We start from the raw sequence: 18087 nt of genomic DNA on the forward strand, positions 1-18087 counted from the left end.
GTTATTTGGGGGGCTGCCAAAAAAAAACACTTAACTTGCAATAATCGTTCTCCCCCCCAAGTTTTCCTAAAAGATTTGTATTGTCAGCTATGGGAATAACTGATGGGAACAGACCCGGAATAAAACTCTGCATGTCTTGAACGTGTTTCGAATACATCCACATCTTTGTCTCCATCTTGATTCACAGCGCCAACACGTCTGAGCAACAGAACTCACAGAGGTGCGGTTCCGATAAAAGAATAATTGTGCGAATGAGAGAACCGGAATAGGTGGGTGAGATTATTCACATAGTCGCGCTAAAGAAAGTCTGAATGACCGACCCCTGGGTTATCTATGCGCTGTGTTTTGCATCCTCAGCAAAAGAAAAAGCATCTTCAGAAAAACAAAATAAACACACCTTGCAAAACGATAATGTTTCAGTATCTTAGTCTTTATTTTTGTAGTTGCAAAAATGGAAATCTTGTTCTGTTTTTCTGTTTCGCTCTTTGCAATGTATAAATACAATTTGGCATCTATATCCCCATAGCGTTGGTTCCCAGCAGAAACATTTAAAATACGACTAAGAAAATTGTGGAGAGAGTTCGTAAAACAGGGAGGGAAGAAGGGAAGCAAGGCTCCCAACAGCAAGAAAAGTGCCAGTACAACTTGCCTATCTAAACACATACATCGGTCCCGTTTCCCTTATCCTCTCACAAATGACTATTATTATTTCTTGGAATGGAAAAATAAAAGCAGGTGCCCAATCTGAGTGTAATGATTCCCTCCCTCTCTGGAGAACGTATACATTGAAAAGGCACGCCTCATAAGAATCTATACCTTTCAAAGGTAATTCAAGTTTCAAACTAATTTCAAGGCATGCAGGAATGCATAGAGGGACATCTTGCCAAACAGTAAAGAGTGCAAAAAAGGGAAATATCTGCAACGTACACATATCTGTTTGTACAAGGAATACAAGGCTGACTCCATACCTTACGCGGATGCGGAAAGTGTGGGGTGGAATGGAAATGAATTCCACAGTCAGTTTTGATGTCGCTGGGGTAGCTTACAAGCACTAGTAACAGACGAGGAGGGGCACAAGCACATTACAGTACATGCTTATCTCCTTGAAAAATCCTTCAAAAGGGTTATAACAGCAGACTGAAGATGGGATGAACAACTCATACATTTCTTCTCAACCAAGTGCTCTCTAGATGTGCGAGACTACAGCCCACATCGTCCACAGCCAAGATGACATCTGGAGTTGTATACCAATACACCTGGATGGCACAAGGTTACAGAAGGAGCAGAGATAACATACAACATAGACAAAGAGTTGTCTAGCATACTGATTCCCAAACTTTGGTCCTCCAGGTGTTTTGGACCTCATTTCCCAGAAGCCATAGTCCGCTAGGCAAGGAATAGGATTTCTCAGAGCTGAACTCCAAAACATCTGGAGGACCAACGTTTAAGAACCACTGGTTGAGAAGATGCCCTGAAAGCTAGAGGAATAATATCCAAAATGCCTTTACGAGATGGGACTCCATTCTCACAAGCCAACCACTCTTCCCATAAGCTACACAAGAGGGACAACGTCACACTGATGGCTTTACTACTCCATAACCTTGTAGATTACGCAGTAGCTGTCCATATAAACAGAAGCCAATGTATGTGCTGTGAAAGCCTCCAGCATGAAAGGGGAATTGCCATGGAACAAAAGCAGGAACCGTAAGGGGTCAGTTGCCACAATCTATAGGGCAGAAGGAATGTCAGTTGCACCATGCCCACTCCATGTTCCTCCCCTCCCATGCACCCCTCAACTCAATTGGTCTAAATAAAGCAGATTCAAGTTTGTCTTGTGCTTATGTATCAGAAAGAATGGACAATTATTTAGGTGAAAAGGAAGAGAAAAACAGCAAAGGAAAGATCAAGATGGAGCAAAAGCTATTAAGTGGCCCAGGAAAGATAGCAGTGACAAGGAGAATTTGATGTACAAAGGATAACAATATTTGGGTTTTTTGGTACAGCACATGTTTCAGAGCAAGGATTAAGAAATAGGCCTCAGAAGAAGCACCAGACCCAACATTCCCAGCAGCCTCCCCAAAACAGGTTCCTACAGACTAAGGGTTGCTAACCATCATGGCGGAGATGGTAAGCTTGTTTTGGTGAATTACGGAAGTGAGGCAAAGCAGAAGACTAGCAGGAGTTAGAATGGATTGCTTTCAACCTGAAACACAGAATTGGAAGGTCCTGTTCCATCATCCTATCCAGGAATATATGTGGAATGCTAACCCAGCCAGGTGAGACTCCTTTTCCCACTCCAGGGGAATGCATTTCCTACACTTGTTCACAATTCCCTAAATAGAATTTAGCCTGACATCTCTGCCCATTGACTAGATAGTATGTCTCTTCACCCCTCTATGGCCACCATTTTTTGCAGCAGCAGAAGCAAATGAAAGGAGGAAAATGCAAGGAAACGGCCCCTGGTCTCTCCCATCTCACAGCAGGATCCTTGTGTCCACCCTCAACTGGAAATGTGAGTGGGATGGAGTCAAATACCCCTATTATTTCCAGTCCCAGACTGGCCTTGGCAGCGGCATTTTTTGTGCAAAGGAACATATGGACTTCTGCACTCCTTTTTGCAGGGAGAAGAGAAAATTAATGTTGGTGTGGGGTGAGCTAATGTCAGTGGCCGATGTGGGACAGAGACCAGAACGGTTCAGGGGTAATCTAACTGCCACTTCCTTACACCTGACCAACACACATTCCCAGATTTCCAATTGAAAACAGTTGTGGTGCTTATGAGCCCCTCCAGATGTTCTTGGACTGCAAATCCCATCAGCATAACTAGTGATGAGGAACTGAAATCCAACATCTGGAGTCACATGTTTCTGATCCTGGCTTATGTTCTCCAAGCGTTAAATTACTCTAAAAGCACCCTGCCTCCCACACTGTTATTTCCTTCCCCACAGCCAAGGAAAATGGATGGTATCCTGCATCTGAAGGCTAAATGAGGGTCCATAGTGTTTACATCATGAGAGAATTAAGTGCAGTCTAGAAAACAAACCAGAACTCAGAATGGGAACAATCCAAGGAATGCATGGAGACAACTGCAAGCAAGGAAGGAGGGATCAGATGTTCAATATGGTCAGACTCTGCAACTCAAACTGACTGGGATTGGTCTGTAAGGCAAGTAGCTAGCCATACAAGGCTCTCTGTCCAGCCAGAAATACAAGGGTGCTGCTCAGCTTCACAAAAGGCACAAAAAGGTTTGCAAAGGAACACGGGGGTTGCTTTTCTTTTCCTTTCGATTGGACCCAGCAGATACTAAAATGCTTTCCATCATCTTCCACGTCAAGGAAAAAGTTCCTCAAGAGAAAGAGCTCCATCGGCAAAAGGCCCCAGCAAACTGAACCATCCATTTTACTAACTGGCATCATTGTTGACAAGCATCCAGAAAAGAGCAGGTAGCTGAAGGAACGAGATCAGCACACAGTGTAATGTTTGTAGGGTTTCCCCCCCTCTTTTCGAGAAAGGCACTAACTGGTACAGAAAGAACTTAAAGCTGTTTTCTTTTTCTTTTTTTCCTTTTGTTAAAGTGCAAAAAAATTTTTAAAAAATGAAGCAATAAAAATGTATGAAGGCTGGTCTTAAAAATATAAAAAAGGAAGATTAACTGTAAGCAAAGGGATATCCAGAGCTTGGAGCTGCTCTCTAGAAGCCCTGCAAGCGATTCCTGGATTCGCAAGCTGTAGCGAGGCATCCGCTTCAGCTGCAGTTTGGACCTTTCGGATTCAGCCCTCACTTGTTTTTCTTGTCCTCCAAAACCCTTCCTGCCGGTTGCCGGCTGGTTTCTGCAACCTGGGTGGAACTATTTGTGCGGTTGGTGGCCTGAGAAGAGAGAGGAAAAAGAGGAAGACACGGGTCAGTAAAACAAGGAATGGTTAAAAAAATCATGAGACATTATTTGCTCAATTTCACCTGCCAGGGAATCCGAGCCAACTTGTTGCGTTGGATGCCTTCAAGCCATTTCTGACTTATGCTGACATTAACGTGAGCCTATCACAGGGTTTTCTTGGCAAGATTTGTTCAGAGGAGGGGTTGCTATTGCCTTCCCTTGAGGCTGAGAGAGTGTGACTTGCCCAAGGGCACCCAGTGGGTTTCCATGGCTGAGTGTGGATTCAAACATTAGTCTCCAGAGTCATAGTCCAAAGTTCAAACCACTATGCCACACTGGATCCCCCAAGGGAGCTTACAATAATTTAAAAGAGAAGTTGGCTAAAAGGTCGTATTACAAAAGTTAAAGTATACTTAAACCACAGTACTGTTAAAAGCATATAGCTAAAAACATATAATGGATAATGCTTTATGGCCACAACATCCAAAACCCTTCTGTAGAACCTGGATGCCCCTCTGTCGCTTCTGTGCATAGCTGAGGCCAGGTCTAGGAATGCATCGGAAGGAGTTGGAAGAACAACAATTCAGGGAGATAAGCTGGATGGTACTGGCTTCTCCGCCGAACTAATGAGGTCAGCCTTGTTTCTCATCTTTCCCTTGGCTGCAACCTGATGGAATAGTCTCTGCCAGTTCACAGTTAAGAGAGAGAAGCTATCAGGGTCCCAGGAAGGAAAAACAAAGCAGATTCCCACAAGATTGAAACCCATCTGAAATAGAGACTGGAAACATAACATTTTCTAAGGCTCATTCTTAGTAGTGCACATGTTTGCTCACTAAAACCTTTGCATATGTAGGCAATCACACACACGATACAGATCTCTTAAACCTTCCAAGCCATCCAGCCAAGCGCCCCTTAGATTGCACTCACCCTTTGCAACAGAAACTCAGCAGTGGTGTCAATGACGACCCCCAGTTCACGGTACTGGCCAGAATAGCGGATGTAAGCCCAGGCCGCGAGGGAGAGCAGCAACAGCCCCACTATGAGGTTACAGATCTGGGCGAGAAAATTGAGCCCGACATAATCTGTGATGCCAGAGCCCAAGTAAAGTGAGACAATGAGGCTGAAGATGATGCCAGGTGTCCGGAAGGTGCTGAAGATATTCTTGCTCTGGTTGTGCTTGGCAAGGTCCTGGAATAGCTCATTCAGCTCCTTCACCAGCTCGTCCTCATAGCGCTGGCTGAACTCCCTGCCTCCCATCTTCTTAATGCGCTGGAAATGCTCCACAGCCAAAGCACTCTGCACACGATGCTTCTCCTCCAGCAACTCCGGTGCGACATAAGGCTTGTCCCCACCACAGAGCTAGTGGGTGGGAAAGAAATCATACTAAGTTTCTAGACATTATTACAACATTGATAATGCAACAAAAACACCACCACTGGATAACTTCTAGAAGCTATCAGATTACTGGCCACCAATTGGAGGCAGGGAACCTCAGGTGCTGGGGCTAAATACAGTGCTCCCAGAGTCCCGATTCAACCTTCTGGGGTTCCCCAGATGACCATGGCCCTTTCCCCATGGCACCACAATTTGCTGTTATTGCAGCTTTTGATACAGGTTCTTCCCCATTTTAAAAGATTGAAATGATTCTCCTAGGGGTTAGCTGCACTAAGAGGTTTAAACTACTTTATGTCCACTGGAATGGTAAGAGTTCAGGGGAAAATCTGTAATCTTGCCTCTGTTCAAGACTAATAGCTTGAATTAAGTCCTATACTATTATTGTACACACCTCCAAGAAAGTAATAAAAAGTCAAAGTTACATTCCATGCACGCACATTCTCTCTCTTTCTCTTCTCTGTCCCTTCCCTCCTCATATCTTCACTCTCACCTTCTCCATGTTGGTGTAATAAAGATCCTTGGCTGAAGCGACGGCAGCCAAGTTGTTGGCTTCAGCGGTGGCCTGAGAGGAAGCATCAATACAAAAAATAAAGACAAAAACAGAATAGGCAAGTAGGCAATTCCAACCTTCTTTTGGAGGTGATTTTCCCACTTTTGCAGTCAATTTCACCCTAGAATCAATTGTGGAACCTATAGCTGGATTCCTGTTAGTGCACTCCACTGGCTTAACTCTGCTGGCACAGATGGGGGCAAGCAGAAGGGAAAAGGACACAAGCACAGCAGCTGTGTGGGAAGTAAGAGAAATGGGTCGATTGGAATTGGTAAATTTACGCTGTCTTCCCTTGCTATTGCTGTGTGTCCCTGGCAAAAGCGGAACTGCTACACAGTGGACCAATAGCTTCTTGGCCTCCGTATGTCAATTCTGCACTCTATCAAAGAGCTCCCCTCAAAGTCAGAACTGAACTGAACAGCAAAGTAGTACAAATCAGCCTTCCTTCACCCTGTTTCCATCAGATGTGGCTAGACTATATTTTCCTTTAGTCCAATCAATGGTCAGGAGGAGGATAAGTGTAGCTGTAAACATCTGGAAGGACGTAGGGAAATCCCAAGCTAGGGCACTGGGATGAGTGCTGGGTTCAAACCTCACCTCTCCCAAGAAAGCTCACTGATCAATTATATCTCACTCTAATCTATTCCAGAAGATTGTTGTATGGACAAAATAGCCTCCTTGGAAGAAGGGCAGGATGATATTATGGCTAATATTAAAATCTGTTTCCTAAAGATACTTCATTGAGATCATATCTTCCTCATTTTGGGCAAGGAAAATGAACCAGGTGGAGAAAGGGAGGGAGGAAATATGCAATTTCTTTTGAGGCAGATGTGGAGGGGACCCATGGTTTTAGCTATCCCTTGCCCAAGCAAAGCTCACCAACAACATGGACTTGGGATGAGGCAGGTCTTCCCCCTGGTAGATCTTGATGTAAGCCTATAGGGAAGTAAAGCTAGGGGTTAGTGGTGTTTAGTGACAAACAACTGGCTTAAAGGAAGGATGGGGAACATGCAATAAATAAAAAAACAAAGCAGCATACCCTGAAGTACTCCAGCAAACCCCGACAGGTAACTTTGGAACCATTGATCTCCTTCTCCAAGAGCTGGCTTGGATCCAACACAAACGGGATCAACTGCTTCAGCTGATCTTTGAATTCATCTGCAATGTCTGTGCAGAAAGTGAAAATGGAGGAATTGGAGGTTGGTAAGACACAATTTAACACCACTATACACTTCCCCAGAAAAAACATCTAGGATACATCACTAGGCACAGACCTCAATTCAATTAGTTGTTGCAACCACTGCATCAACAAAATTTAAATAAGTATTGATTTACTATTCAGCAGTTGATCCAATGGGTTTATTCCACTCAGGACTAGTAACTGGAATTAGATAGTAAACACCATCAATGAAGATATTAATGTCTTTCTTTTTTAAGAGTCAATTATCTAGTTCTTATGACTACAAAGGCATGACCGAAAACATTTGGACAAAGAGAATCCTTATGAGGCTGGGATGTTAACTAGTGTTATAATATATATAGTGTGCCATGAAACCACAGACTGGAGTTTGTGGATATATCCCAACTCTGTTGTTCCTCTTTCCAATCTCCCTTTGAAATTTTTTGAAGGACTGCTGTTCTGAGGTCAGAGATAGATTCATGGGCATAAATGCCTGTCCATTCCACTCCAAGCTTCTGATGAAATAGATTCAGTCTGTGAAAGCATGTGCTACAAACTTCTTTCTCTCAGTTAAGTCTCAGAGGTGCTACAATATTCCTTTGCATACTGATCCAGACTAACACGGCAATGTCTTTGAATTCTAGTCTGGGACTGTTGCTACACTGACTGGCAAAACTCTCAAGGGTTAAGAGTGCTTTCCTCAGCCCCCAGCTGGAAATGCTAGCAGGATATGAACCCGGAAACCTCTCTACTCCACTGAATTACCATCCTTCCCCAAAGATAATTTTCCTTACCATGCAGGCGTCCATCAAAATTTGGGCTGGTGGCCACCTTGAGGCCTGGGTGCGGCAGGAGAAAACAGTTGACCTTAGTGAAGCAGGAATGGATGTGTTTGCGGACATTTTGGATCTCCTCATGCTGATGAGATTTTACCTGATGGTATAGGAGATCAGAGCATCACACACTTAAAATAGCAGGATATACAACGTCTAATTGTGGGCAATATCGGCACAACAATACAAATAGAGCTGCTTTTATTCTGACTCTACGTAGTTTTTTTATGAACAGTATACAGTTGGCCCTCCGTATCCACAGAGTCCTTAACCACAGACTCAACCATCCAAAGCTTGAAAATATTCTTTAAAATATATAAATTCCAAAAAGCAAACCTTGATTTTGATATTTTATATAAGAGGTGCCATTTTACTGTGCCATTGTACTTAATGGGACTTGAGCATCCATGGATTTTTGTATCCACAGGGGGTCCTGGAATGAAACTACGTAAGATAACATGAGCCGCTGTGGATAAGGAAGGTCAATATAGTCTAATCTTGACCAGAACAGACTAATATTGACCTGTTCCAGCCTTCTGGAGTCCCAAACAAAAAAAGGCATGGAAGCCTGAGGAAAAACAGGAATAAATCCTGGTAGGGGGAAATAGTAAAACCCAACATTTTCCTGAATTCTTCCAATGTTCTCCTCCTCCCCAAAAGGTCATAGCCCTTTTATTAAAGGGTCCTTTTATTAATCATTAGCATTTCTGATTGCCTATTAGCTGATCCTCTTCATTGGAAATGCCATAGACTGAACTCCATGCTTCTGCCTACAGGATTTCTGCTCTGCCTCTAAGCCATGGTACTTCCCCCAAATAGAGCTGTGCCTGTTATAAAATTCTGGTTTCTACAATTCAATATTCTGTTTGCCCATTAGTCGAATCCAAAGCAAATCCATGCCTAGAAGGCACACTTTCTGCCTCCAACAGTGTTGTTGCACTTTACCTCCAACCGTTTATCCAGGAACCTCATGCCTCCATTCAGACCATATGGATACTCATAAGGGAAGCTCCAGTCACGGACCAAGAACATCAGGGTCTGTATAGAAGACAAGAGGCAATCAGACAAAAACAACACCAAAAACTCAGCTGAATAAGAGCACAGGTAACCCAACAATGTGCTGAAATAAGCTGAGAAGCACTGCTGCAGTCACTAATCCCCAAAGCTCTCAAACTTCCCATCAACTCATCAAACATTACAAGCCCTGATAAATGGCCAGGGATGCAAAGTATGATGTTTCTGTGCCACAGTGCAGCCACCACAAGTTTTCAAAAGCATACCTGGAATGGCTTGAGGAATATCTCATCCATGGCCAAACGCCCATACTCAGTGAAGAGCTATGAAAGGGGAGAAAATTGAACTTTGAAAATTGTTTTTAAGACAAGAGAGTGATAGCAGTCTGGTTTTGTCAAGGCCAATTTCAGAAAACATGTAGATGGAAGTGATGGGGGGAAATAATAGGAGACCCTGCCCACCCCTAATCCCTCAATAGGTTTTTCCATTTTAATAACAACAGACCCCAGCTGGAAAGTCCATGCTGGCTGGAATTCAGAAATGCCCCAGTTATAAATCTGTGATGACCAGAGGATATTATGTGCCATCATTGTTTATTAGAACAATGCTCCTCTTACACCACCCAGAACTGTGACCCTCCCGTATTTTATGCAGGGTTTTGCCTTATCTACCACATGGCAAAATGTTCTATGCATAGTCACCTGCAGCTGCTGGAGGTCATCTTCCTGGATGTTCTGGGACAGGTTGTATATCTGGTAGGAAAAGGGAGACAACTGTAATAGCAACTCACAGCGACAAATTCAAGAAATGCTGCCACATTAACATGTGGCAGGTAAGACTTTTTCTGGCAAGTTAAAGGCAAACTGATTTGTTCTAGCAGAAGCCCTCATCTAGATCAGCTGGAGCTTAGAGTTGGATCTAGGGGGAAATTTCACTGAATATAATGATTTTGCTCATTTTCAGTTTTTATTCTATGATCTAGATTAAAAATGGGACAAGATTTAATTCTGAATAAAGACACTGCCATATAACACTTTGATGGCACAACTGCCTTGCCTAATTCATGGCATTTTACAGGGGAATCCAAATACTCTCATATTCCATGTGTAACTCTCCTATATTTTCCTATCATTGCTTCCTATAGAATAAATACAGTGGTACCCCGGGATACGAATTGATCGCGTTACGAAATTTCCGGGATACGAAAAAGTTACATTGGAAAAAACTGTTCCGGGATACGATGTTTTTTTCGGGTTACGAATTTTTTTTTCGGCGCGAAATTCAAACCGCAAAGCGCGGCTAGCGGCTTTCCAGCCCTAAAAAAAAGCCTTTTCGGGTTGCGAAATTACTCGGGTTACGAACGGAGCCGCGGAACGAATTAATTTCGTAACCCGAGGGACTACTGTAGATCCCTTTCCCACGTAATTTAAAAAAAAATGAGGAAGAAAAGATGAAACAGTTATTCAGGACCTTTTGATCAGAACTACTGGGTCCCTCTGTCTTAAAATACCTAAATGAAAGACCACTTTCCCATAAACACACAAACCTTCCCATACCCCGAATAGAGGCTCTAAATGTTGCCCCATCGACTATGTCAGTCATAGAAAGTGCCCCATGGTTACAGAATTCCCTCCCAAGTGATGTATGAAGCCTTCCCATCAGTAACGACTTCAAAACAGGCTCTAGAAATGTGATTATTTCTAGTTTTTGTGACTTAGCAAACAGCTTCCGTTTCAATGGCTGAAGAAAGATCTATTGAATGCAGTCCAGGGATGATCACAGTTTTACCCTTCACTAATAATACCACACAACGTCGTCACAGGGGGACTCACTTGTACAGAACTTGTCATGGTGCTGAGTGCAAAGATGGTGGCACAGTCCTTGACTGTTGACTGACTGTCAAAGGCTCCCTGAGTGTCCATCAGAACCACTGCCACCTGTAAGATGGGTGAAGAAGTGAGATCGTGAGGGTCAAATGTTGCTTCCACCATGCCACCTTCGGCACTGCCCTTCTCTATCTTTCCAGACAGTTCTACATTCCAAACATGCGTCCCAAATGCCACCACTCTCCATACCTTCTTCCCGCTTGGTTTTTCCACAATGAACACTTCACTCCAGATCTGGATGCCGGTGGTATCGGGGTCGGAGCCGCCACGCCAGGAGAAGCCAGTCAAAGGTTCATCATTGCTGCCCAGCCAGTCGGTGGTTCCTCCTTCTTTCTACAGAACAATGGGAAACAATGCATGAAGAAGCTGTCTTCGACCTCAGGAGAGCATATGCCCACTAAGCCCAATACTACATAGCACCAGTTTTCTAGTTAGAAAGGTGCTTTCATGATGACACAAATGCATATGTAGTGGTAAGAAAGGAAGGCCCCACTGTAGTAACACTAAATATAAAAGAAACGTGCAAAAACTAGTCAGACGTCTTTCCAGCAAGCGTGAGGAACATGCCAACCTATTTTTGAGGCCTGTGGCCCATTCCCTAATGCCACTGCCGTGATTTTGCACAGATACACATATATACATGTATGCATATATTTCAAACATGGTGAACTGCATTTCTGGGAGACTCTACAATGATTCTGCTCTAAACATGGTGTGGGCAACTGTATGGGGGACATGGCCGATTTCTCCCCCACATGCGACACACAACCCAGGAAGCCAAAATGCCTCCATTTTCTTCTGCTATCCCTCTCAAAATGGCAATAGGAACTGACATTCCATCACTTCTTGTCCCCATTTTGTGAAAGATAACAGGGGAAAATTGAGTTTTTTGGAGATAGTGTGGCTTCTGAGGAGCTTGTGGAGGTATTTCTGTGCTTTCTCACACGTTTGGGGGGGGGGTTTCTGTGTGGTTTGAGGGGGGAAAAAATTGCCCCCCCCCCCAAAAAAAATCATACCATTTAAAAACCAAGAACTGAGGGCTAGGGGTTTATGGGACTGGTGGTGAGCTTCAGCAGCCACAAAAGTAGGATTCAAAAACAGTATGTAACCCACAAACTGCATTTTGCCTGCCCCTTCTCTCAAGCAAAGCATGCTTCTTTGCTTTGTTGGAAACATCCTTTTAAAAGTACGTTTTAAAAAACTGAAAGCAAACAGCCAGACACTTCCCATTTGGGGCAAGGGGAAAGGTCACACTTTTTGGCAGGGATGCCATGTCTAGCAAGTCCCAAGACAGGGATCATGTATTCCCCCTGGACCCACTAAGGTGGCCCACCCCTACGTTTCAGGATGACATATTATTCCTAAACGGTTGGCAGTCTCACCTGTGTGTAAAGGTAACGCAGCAGGAAGTCGAGGAGGAAAGATTTGCCCTTACGGAAGGCGCCAGCCACCGACACCACCACCACGTCCAGGTCCCGGATGGCATCCTGCAGCAGGACGCGGCTCAGCGCCTTTTCATCTAGCTCAAAGGAGTGCTCTGCTTTGTGCACAAGCACAATCTGCACTGGGCCTGCCTTTGTGTCCAACATGGCATCTCCACCTGTGCCAGCCAAGAAAACAGAGAAGGAGAGAACTCCTATAAACATCAAGACTAGGCGATCAAGTTTGCACAACCCCTACCAGGACCAGAAATCCGGAGATCTCCGGGGATTATTGCAAAACCTATCATCCTAACTCGTCATTCCATTCATTCTTACTGGCATCTCATAACAGTCTAGGCCAGTGCTTCTCACTTCTTTTCTGTCATGCCCCCCCCAGGAAGAAGAAAACATTTCGCGCCCCCCGCGCGACTGAAATAATATCATTTGTGTATAAAATGCCCCCCTTTACGGAGCCTCACGCCCCCCCTGGGGGGCCCCGCCCCACTATTTGAGAAGCACTGGTCTAGGGCTACGCAAGATAATCTGCCACCTAAAGCGGAATAGGAAATTCGACCACCCACCCCCATTAATTTGCAATGCCAGGCAAGCTCTTTTAACACATGACATAGAAAACCCAAGATACTTCTATCCTTTGCCACCTTAAGAAGAGCTTCCTGACAGTAAGAGCTGTTCAATAACGGAACACATTCCCTCAGAGAGTGGTTCAGTCTCCTTCTTTGGTGGTTTTTAAACAGTGTCTGGATGGCCATCTGTTGAGGGTGCTTTGACTGTGTATTCCTGCATGGCAGGGGGTTGGACTGGATGGCCCTTGGGGTCTCTTCCATTCTGGGCAAATGAATCAACCATGACCATTGCACTGTTTTTGCTTCCTCCCTTCCAGATTCCTTCCTTTTGTGTCATCTCTTTTAGGCTGCAAACCTGAAAGCATGAACAATAGCATGTTTCCACAAGCAAAGCTGCAAATGGCATGCATACTCCTTTCTCATGCTGGGTGTATAACATTCAGATCCAGCCACATTTTTTTGGCCCAAGAGATGGGAAATCCCAGTCACTTCACTCTCCCTTATAGCATGATATGCCCAAGCCTGATCAGTGGGACAAGGTATTTGGGGGCTTTTATAAGCCAACCTCTTTTTTGGTTGAAGAGCAGGATACTATTGTTCTTCTTATTAATAACTTCCACCTTCCCTACCAAAAAAATTGAGGGTCATGTTAATATTCTTCAAAATGAGAGCTGGGCAACTATTGCCCTTCACATATGTGAACTATTGCGTGTCAGATATTTTTTTCTGGACTGTATCTCCCATCATCCCTCCCCATGGGCCATGCTGGCCCAGCCTGAAGAAGGTTCTGGGCCCAAAATATCTGGAGGACCATAACGGCCGATCTCTGCTTTAAATCAATAAAGTAGCGATGGATGTGTGTTGAAATTCCCAAGACTGAAACGATTTTTAGAAATGGCAAAGACAACTCCAAGTGATTCAGAAGATATATCCCTCCTCAACTGGTGATCTTAGGCAGGTCACAGTCTCTCAGCCTCAGGGGAAGGCAATGGCAAACCTCCTTTGAACAAACCTTGCCAAGAAAATGCCTTAGGGTCACCGTAAGTCGGAAACAACTTGAAGGCTCACAACAACAATGGCTAGTAGTCTTCAAAGCTAATAGAGCTGCCGTTAAGTTGGAAATGACTTGAAGCCACACAACACACACTCCTCCTCTCCACCCCACATTTCAGATTTTTAGCCAAAGACTTGGAATTTCTACATACTAAATTCTCATGTTAAGCCATTACTTCAATTAAAAGACATCCCACTTCACTAACTTACTGTGCGTTGTCTATGCAATGACACATGTATGCACCGAAAGTACATTCTAGACACCCCTTCCTTATTAATCGCAACCGTTAAAGTTACCAGCCAAACCATACTAGGCGTTTCCGTGCAATTTGCCACCTTCTTGGAAGAGAAACTGGGTGAGAAGGACGTTCAGCCCAAAAGACCTGCTGCAAAACCTCGCTGTTACAAGCTGTTTTTGGCAAGCTTTGTCCTTTGGGACTTGGTTTGCACGCCCCTCTGAAACACAAACTTCCGTGAAAGGAAAAAAGGCAGGAGTGCACACACCCAGGCAAAGAAAACAACATGAAATCCCCAGAATCTATGCGCATACCAGCCAGCTGTGGTGTGCCAGCCAGCTGCGGCAAGGAGTGAGTCAGAAACCAAGACCGCTCCCTGCTTTCCTGCTCTCGAAAGCCGGGCTCATTTTGCAAGAGCAAGGGCAGGACTAGCCTTTGCTTCTTGTCTGAACACAGGCCTTTCCACCATCTCCTGCTTCCCATGAAGCTCTCCTTGCCTCCTAATAATCCACTCCTTCCAGACATTTGAAACTGCCATCACTAGGCACTGTTGTTGTTGATGATGATGTGCACCTTCAAGTCATTTCCGACTTATGGCGACCCTAAGGCCATAGGCTTTGGCGCAGCTTCCAGCCTCTTAGGACGCATGCGTCATTTAAACAGCAAAGTGACCCAAAGCAGCTTTATTCTGGCCAGTCTGTTCAGGCCCTAAGTTCAGCTTCCATTGCCATGTTGGCCAACCAGATGTCCCACCAGTAAGTTCACAAGCAGCGCACGAACACAGCATTCAGAAACATCCTGCCTCTAATACTGGCAGTAATATGGAAGGAGCCCTTGTGACTAACATACAAAAAACAGAGCGGTCTTATGATAGCCTTTTCCTCCATGAATATGTCCAATTCCCTAAAATGACCTTACAATACATAAAAGGCATCACAGGCAAAGACAGCACTAAAACAGTTATGGGTCTACTGAAAATCTAGCCTCCCTTCCCAATGAGTAGAAAGGGAGGCTAGAATGACTACAATTGAAAGGAGCAAAACTAAGATGCAGACCCAGCACCCTTTACATCCTTGTCACATGCCCCTAAGTTTACCCTGGACTCAGAATCATAGAGTTTGAAGATACCCCAAGGGCCATCCAGTCCAATTCCCTGCCATGCAAGAATACACAATCAAAACAACTCTCACTATAGTTTTTTGTGGCTGTTTCAGGCTACGTGGAGTTTATTCCTGACGTTTCGCCAGCATCTGTGGTTGGCATCTTCAGAGAATGCTGGCATGGAAGAGAGGTCAGCATCCTCTGAAGATGCCAGCCACAGATGCTGGCGAAAGGAATAAACTCTTCTAGAACATGGCCACAGAGCCTGAAACACCCACAAAAAACGATGGATGCCGGCCATGAAAGCCTTCAACTTCACAACTCTTACTGTCAGGAGGTTCTTCCTAATGTTGAGTGGAATCTCTTTTCCTGGAGCTTGCATCCATGGTTCTGTGTCCTATTCTCTGGAGCAGCAGAAAAGAAGCTTGCTCCCTCCTCAATATGACACCCCTTCAAATGTTTAAGCAGGGCTGTCATATCACATCTTAACCGTCTCTGTTCCTAAGCTAAACATCCCCAGCTCCCTAAATCTTGGCTCTTAAGACATGGTTTCCAGACCCTTCACCATTTTGGTTGCCCTCCTCTGGACGTATCCACAGCTTATATCAAAATCTGTCATTCTGGCACCAAAACCTGCCCTCAACTTATACATGAGGTCAACTTACAGTCCAGATACACAACAGATACTACAAACAAACAAGATCTTCTTCACAGTGACCTGAGTGAGCAGGAAAGCTTTAAGCGGAAGAACACAGTCTCTCAGATATCCTGGCCTTCAACCTTTTCACAGCAATGACATCTCTAAGGGATCTTTCAGTAAATTGGCAAGGATCTGACTCCTTCTTGTCTAACTTGTGCGACGGCTAAAATGTTTGCTCTCCACCTTCACTGAGGAAAAAACACTCGGACAAAAGCCAGGTGTGGGTTTGTATGTGAATGAAGTTGTGGCTCTCGTTCTAGTTGCTGATCCTCCATCCCTGGAGTGAGCAAGTACCCAAAGACACCCCGAACTTTCGATCTTAACATATCATATCATAGACCCATAGAGTTGGAAGAGACCGCAAGGGCCATGCAGTCCAAAACCATTCTGCCATGCAGGAACTCTCAGTCGAAACACTGGCGACAGATAGCCAGCCAGCCTCTGCTTAAAGACCTCCAAGGAAGGAGACTCCACTACACTCCGAGGAAGGAGTCTGTTCCACTGTCGAACTGCCCTTACTCTCAGGAAGTTCCTCCTAATGTTGAGGTGGAATCTCTTTTCCTGGAGCTTGTATCCATTGCTCCTTTGTCTCTTATTCTCTGGAGCAGCAGAAAACAAGCTTGCTCCCTCCTCAATATGACGTCCCTTCAAGTATTTAAACAGGGCTCTCATATCAGGGCCTTCCTGTCTCCTCGTTTTTAAAGCCATGCTCCTTTCCTGAAGGGACTGCCTACCTTCCGAGCCTCTCTTCTTGAAAGACTGCTAGCAACCTGAGCCAACATGGCAGCCTCCGCCTGGGAGCGCTTCAGAAGTATGCTGAAAGACTAGTCTGGAGGATATTGTTGAACTCAAGACAGGGAGAGAGAGAGAGAGTATGTTCCTATATACTCCTAGAGTATGTGTAGAAAGAGAGAGAACACAGAGAGAGAGAGAGAGAGAGAGAGAGAGTCTCTATACAAGAGAGTGTGTAATATATATAAAAAGAGAGAGAGAGAGAGAGAGAGAGAGAAAAAACACATACAGTATATTCCTGGTATGTGTACTCTGTGTGTGTTCTTTATATATATGCTTTATATGTGTGTGCATGTGTATTATTTCTCTCTATATACATATGTAAACACACGTGGAGCATATAGGAATATGTGTGTGTGTGTGTGTGTGTGTGTGTATATATATATACACTGTGTGCATTGTGTGTTCTTTTTCTTTCTATATATATATATATATATATGCGCTTTATGTGTGTGTGTATGTATATTAATGCTCTCTCTCTACATATGTAAGCACTCTTGGAGCATATAGGAATATGAGTGTGTGTATATATATGTGTGTGTATGTGTGTATACACACACACACATTCCTATACGCTCCTAGAGTGCTTTCATATGTAGAGAGAGAAATAATAATAATAATAATAATAATAATAATAATAATAATAATAATAGCAGCTTTATTTCTAGCCCGCCTTTCCAAAGATCAAGGCGGGTTACAATGGTGGATTTTGCAACACACACACACACACACATATATATATAGAAAAAGAAAGAGCACACACACACACACACATATATATTCCTTGTGTGTGTGTTTGTATACAGATTCCTATATGCTCCTAGAGCACGTACATATGTATATAGAGAGAAGTAATATACATATACATACACACACATATATATAAAGCATATATATAGATAGAAAGAACACACATATCTATATCTATATCCCTTGTGTGTGTGTTTTGTATACACACACACATTCCTATATGCTCCTAGAGTGCTCACATATATATATACATATATATACAGTATAGAGAGAGAGAGAGAGAGAGAAAGAATATATATCTATATCTATACTTATATCTATATCTCTCTTCCTCGAGGACAGTGCTTCCAAGAAATCGCTGGGGATGATGGGGATTGTAGTCCAGGTATAGGAGGGAAGGGTTTGCTCCTTCTGCCCCAGAGCAAGGGGCCCTTACCGGCCGCCTCCAGCTTGACGCCTTTCGCAGCTACCGCCGCAGCAGCCGAAGAAAACTGGAGGAGGAGCGGCGCCCGCCTTCTTCCCGTCCCATCTCAGACACAGGAGGAGTATGAAGCAGGGGCAGAGAGGAAAGAAAGAAGATGGGAGGAAGCCACAGTGGAAAGGCCTACCGGGAAATGTAGTCCTCGCGGTGACCGTCTCTCCTTCTAAGAAACGATCGATGGAGTCAAAGGGAACCACAACTCCCGGCAACCCCTGGCGCGGAAGCGACGTCAGAGAG

General features: G+C 44.2%; 1 protein-coding gene across 2 annotated transcripts; it reads right to left on the minus strand.

Annotated features, from left to right (window-relative positions):
* Positions 1 to 409: 409 nt before the first annotated feature.
* On the minus strand, positions 410 to 18001 carry ATL3 (atlastin GTPase 3). Of its 2 annotated transcripts, none has more exons than XM_042440333.1 (13): positions 17978 to 18001; positions 12115 to 12332; positions 10922 to 11065; positions 10679 to 10783; positions 9548 to 9598; positions 9113 to 9169; positions 8778 to 8870; positions 7794 to 7932; positions 6859 to 6986; positions 6699 to 6755; positions 5760 to 5831; positions 4802 to 5233; positions 410 to 3867 (listed from the first exon to the last, which is right to left on the minus strand). In XM_042440333.1, the coding sequence occupies exons 2-13, from the start codon at positions 12319 to 12321 to the stop codon at positions 3778 to 3780; spliced, it is 1575 nt and encodes a 524-aa protein (XP_042296267.1). In that variant the 5' UTR covers positions 12322 to 12332; positions 17978 to 18001; the 3' UTR covers positions 410 to 3777. The 2 variants fall into 2 exon arrangements, with proteins under 2 accessions (XP_042296267.1, XP_042296266.1); XM_042440332.1 differs by lacking the exon at positions 17978 to 18001 and adding an exon at positions 17806 to 17933.
* Between the last annotated feature and the right edge of the window lie 86 nt (positions 18002 to 18087).

The sequence above is a fragment of the Sceloporus undulatus genome, chromosome 9, assembly GCF_019175285.1.
Source record: "Sceloporus undulatus isolate JIND9_A2432 ecotype Alabama chromosome 9, SceUnd_v1.1, whole genome shotgun sequence".
NCBI lineage: Eukaryota > Metazoa > Chordata > Lepidosauria > Squamata > Phrynosomatidae > Sceloporus > Sceloporus undulatus.

Coding starts and splice junctions, on each gene's coding strand:
- ATL3 (XM_042440333.1), bottom strand. CDS start 12,321: ATGTTGGACACAAAGGCAGGCCCAGTGCAGATTGTGCTTGTGCACAAA. Junction 9,599..10,678: donor CCATGACAAGTTCTGTACAA/GTGAGTCCCCCT, acceptor TTTTCCTACCAG/ATATACAACCTGTCCCAGAA. Junction 8,871..9,112: donor TATTCCTCAAGCCATTCCAG/GTATGCTTTTGA, acceptor TCTTCTATACAG/ACCCTGATGTTCTTGGTCCG.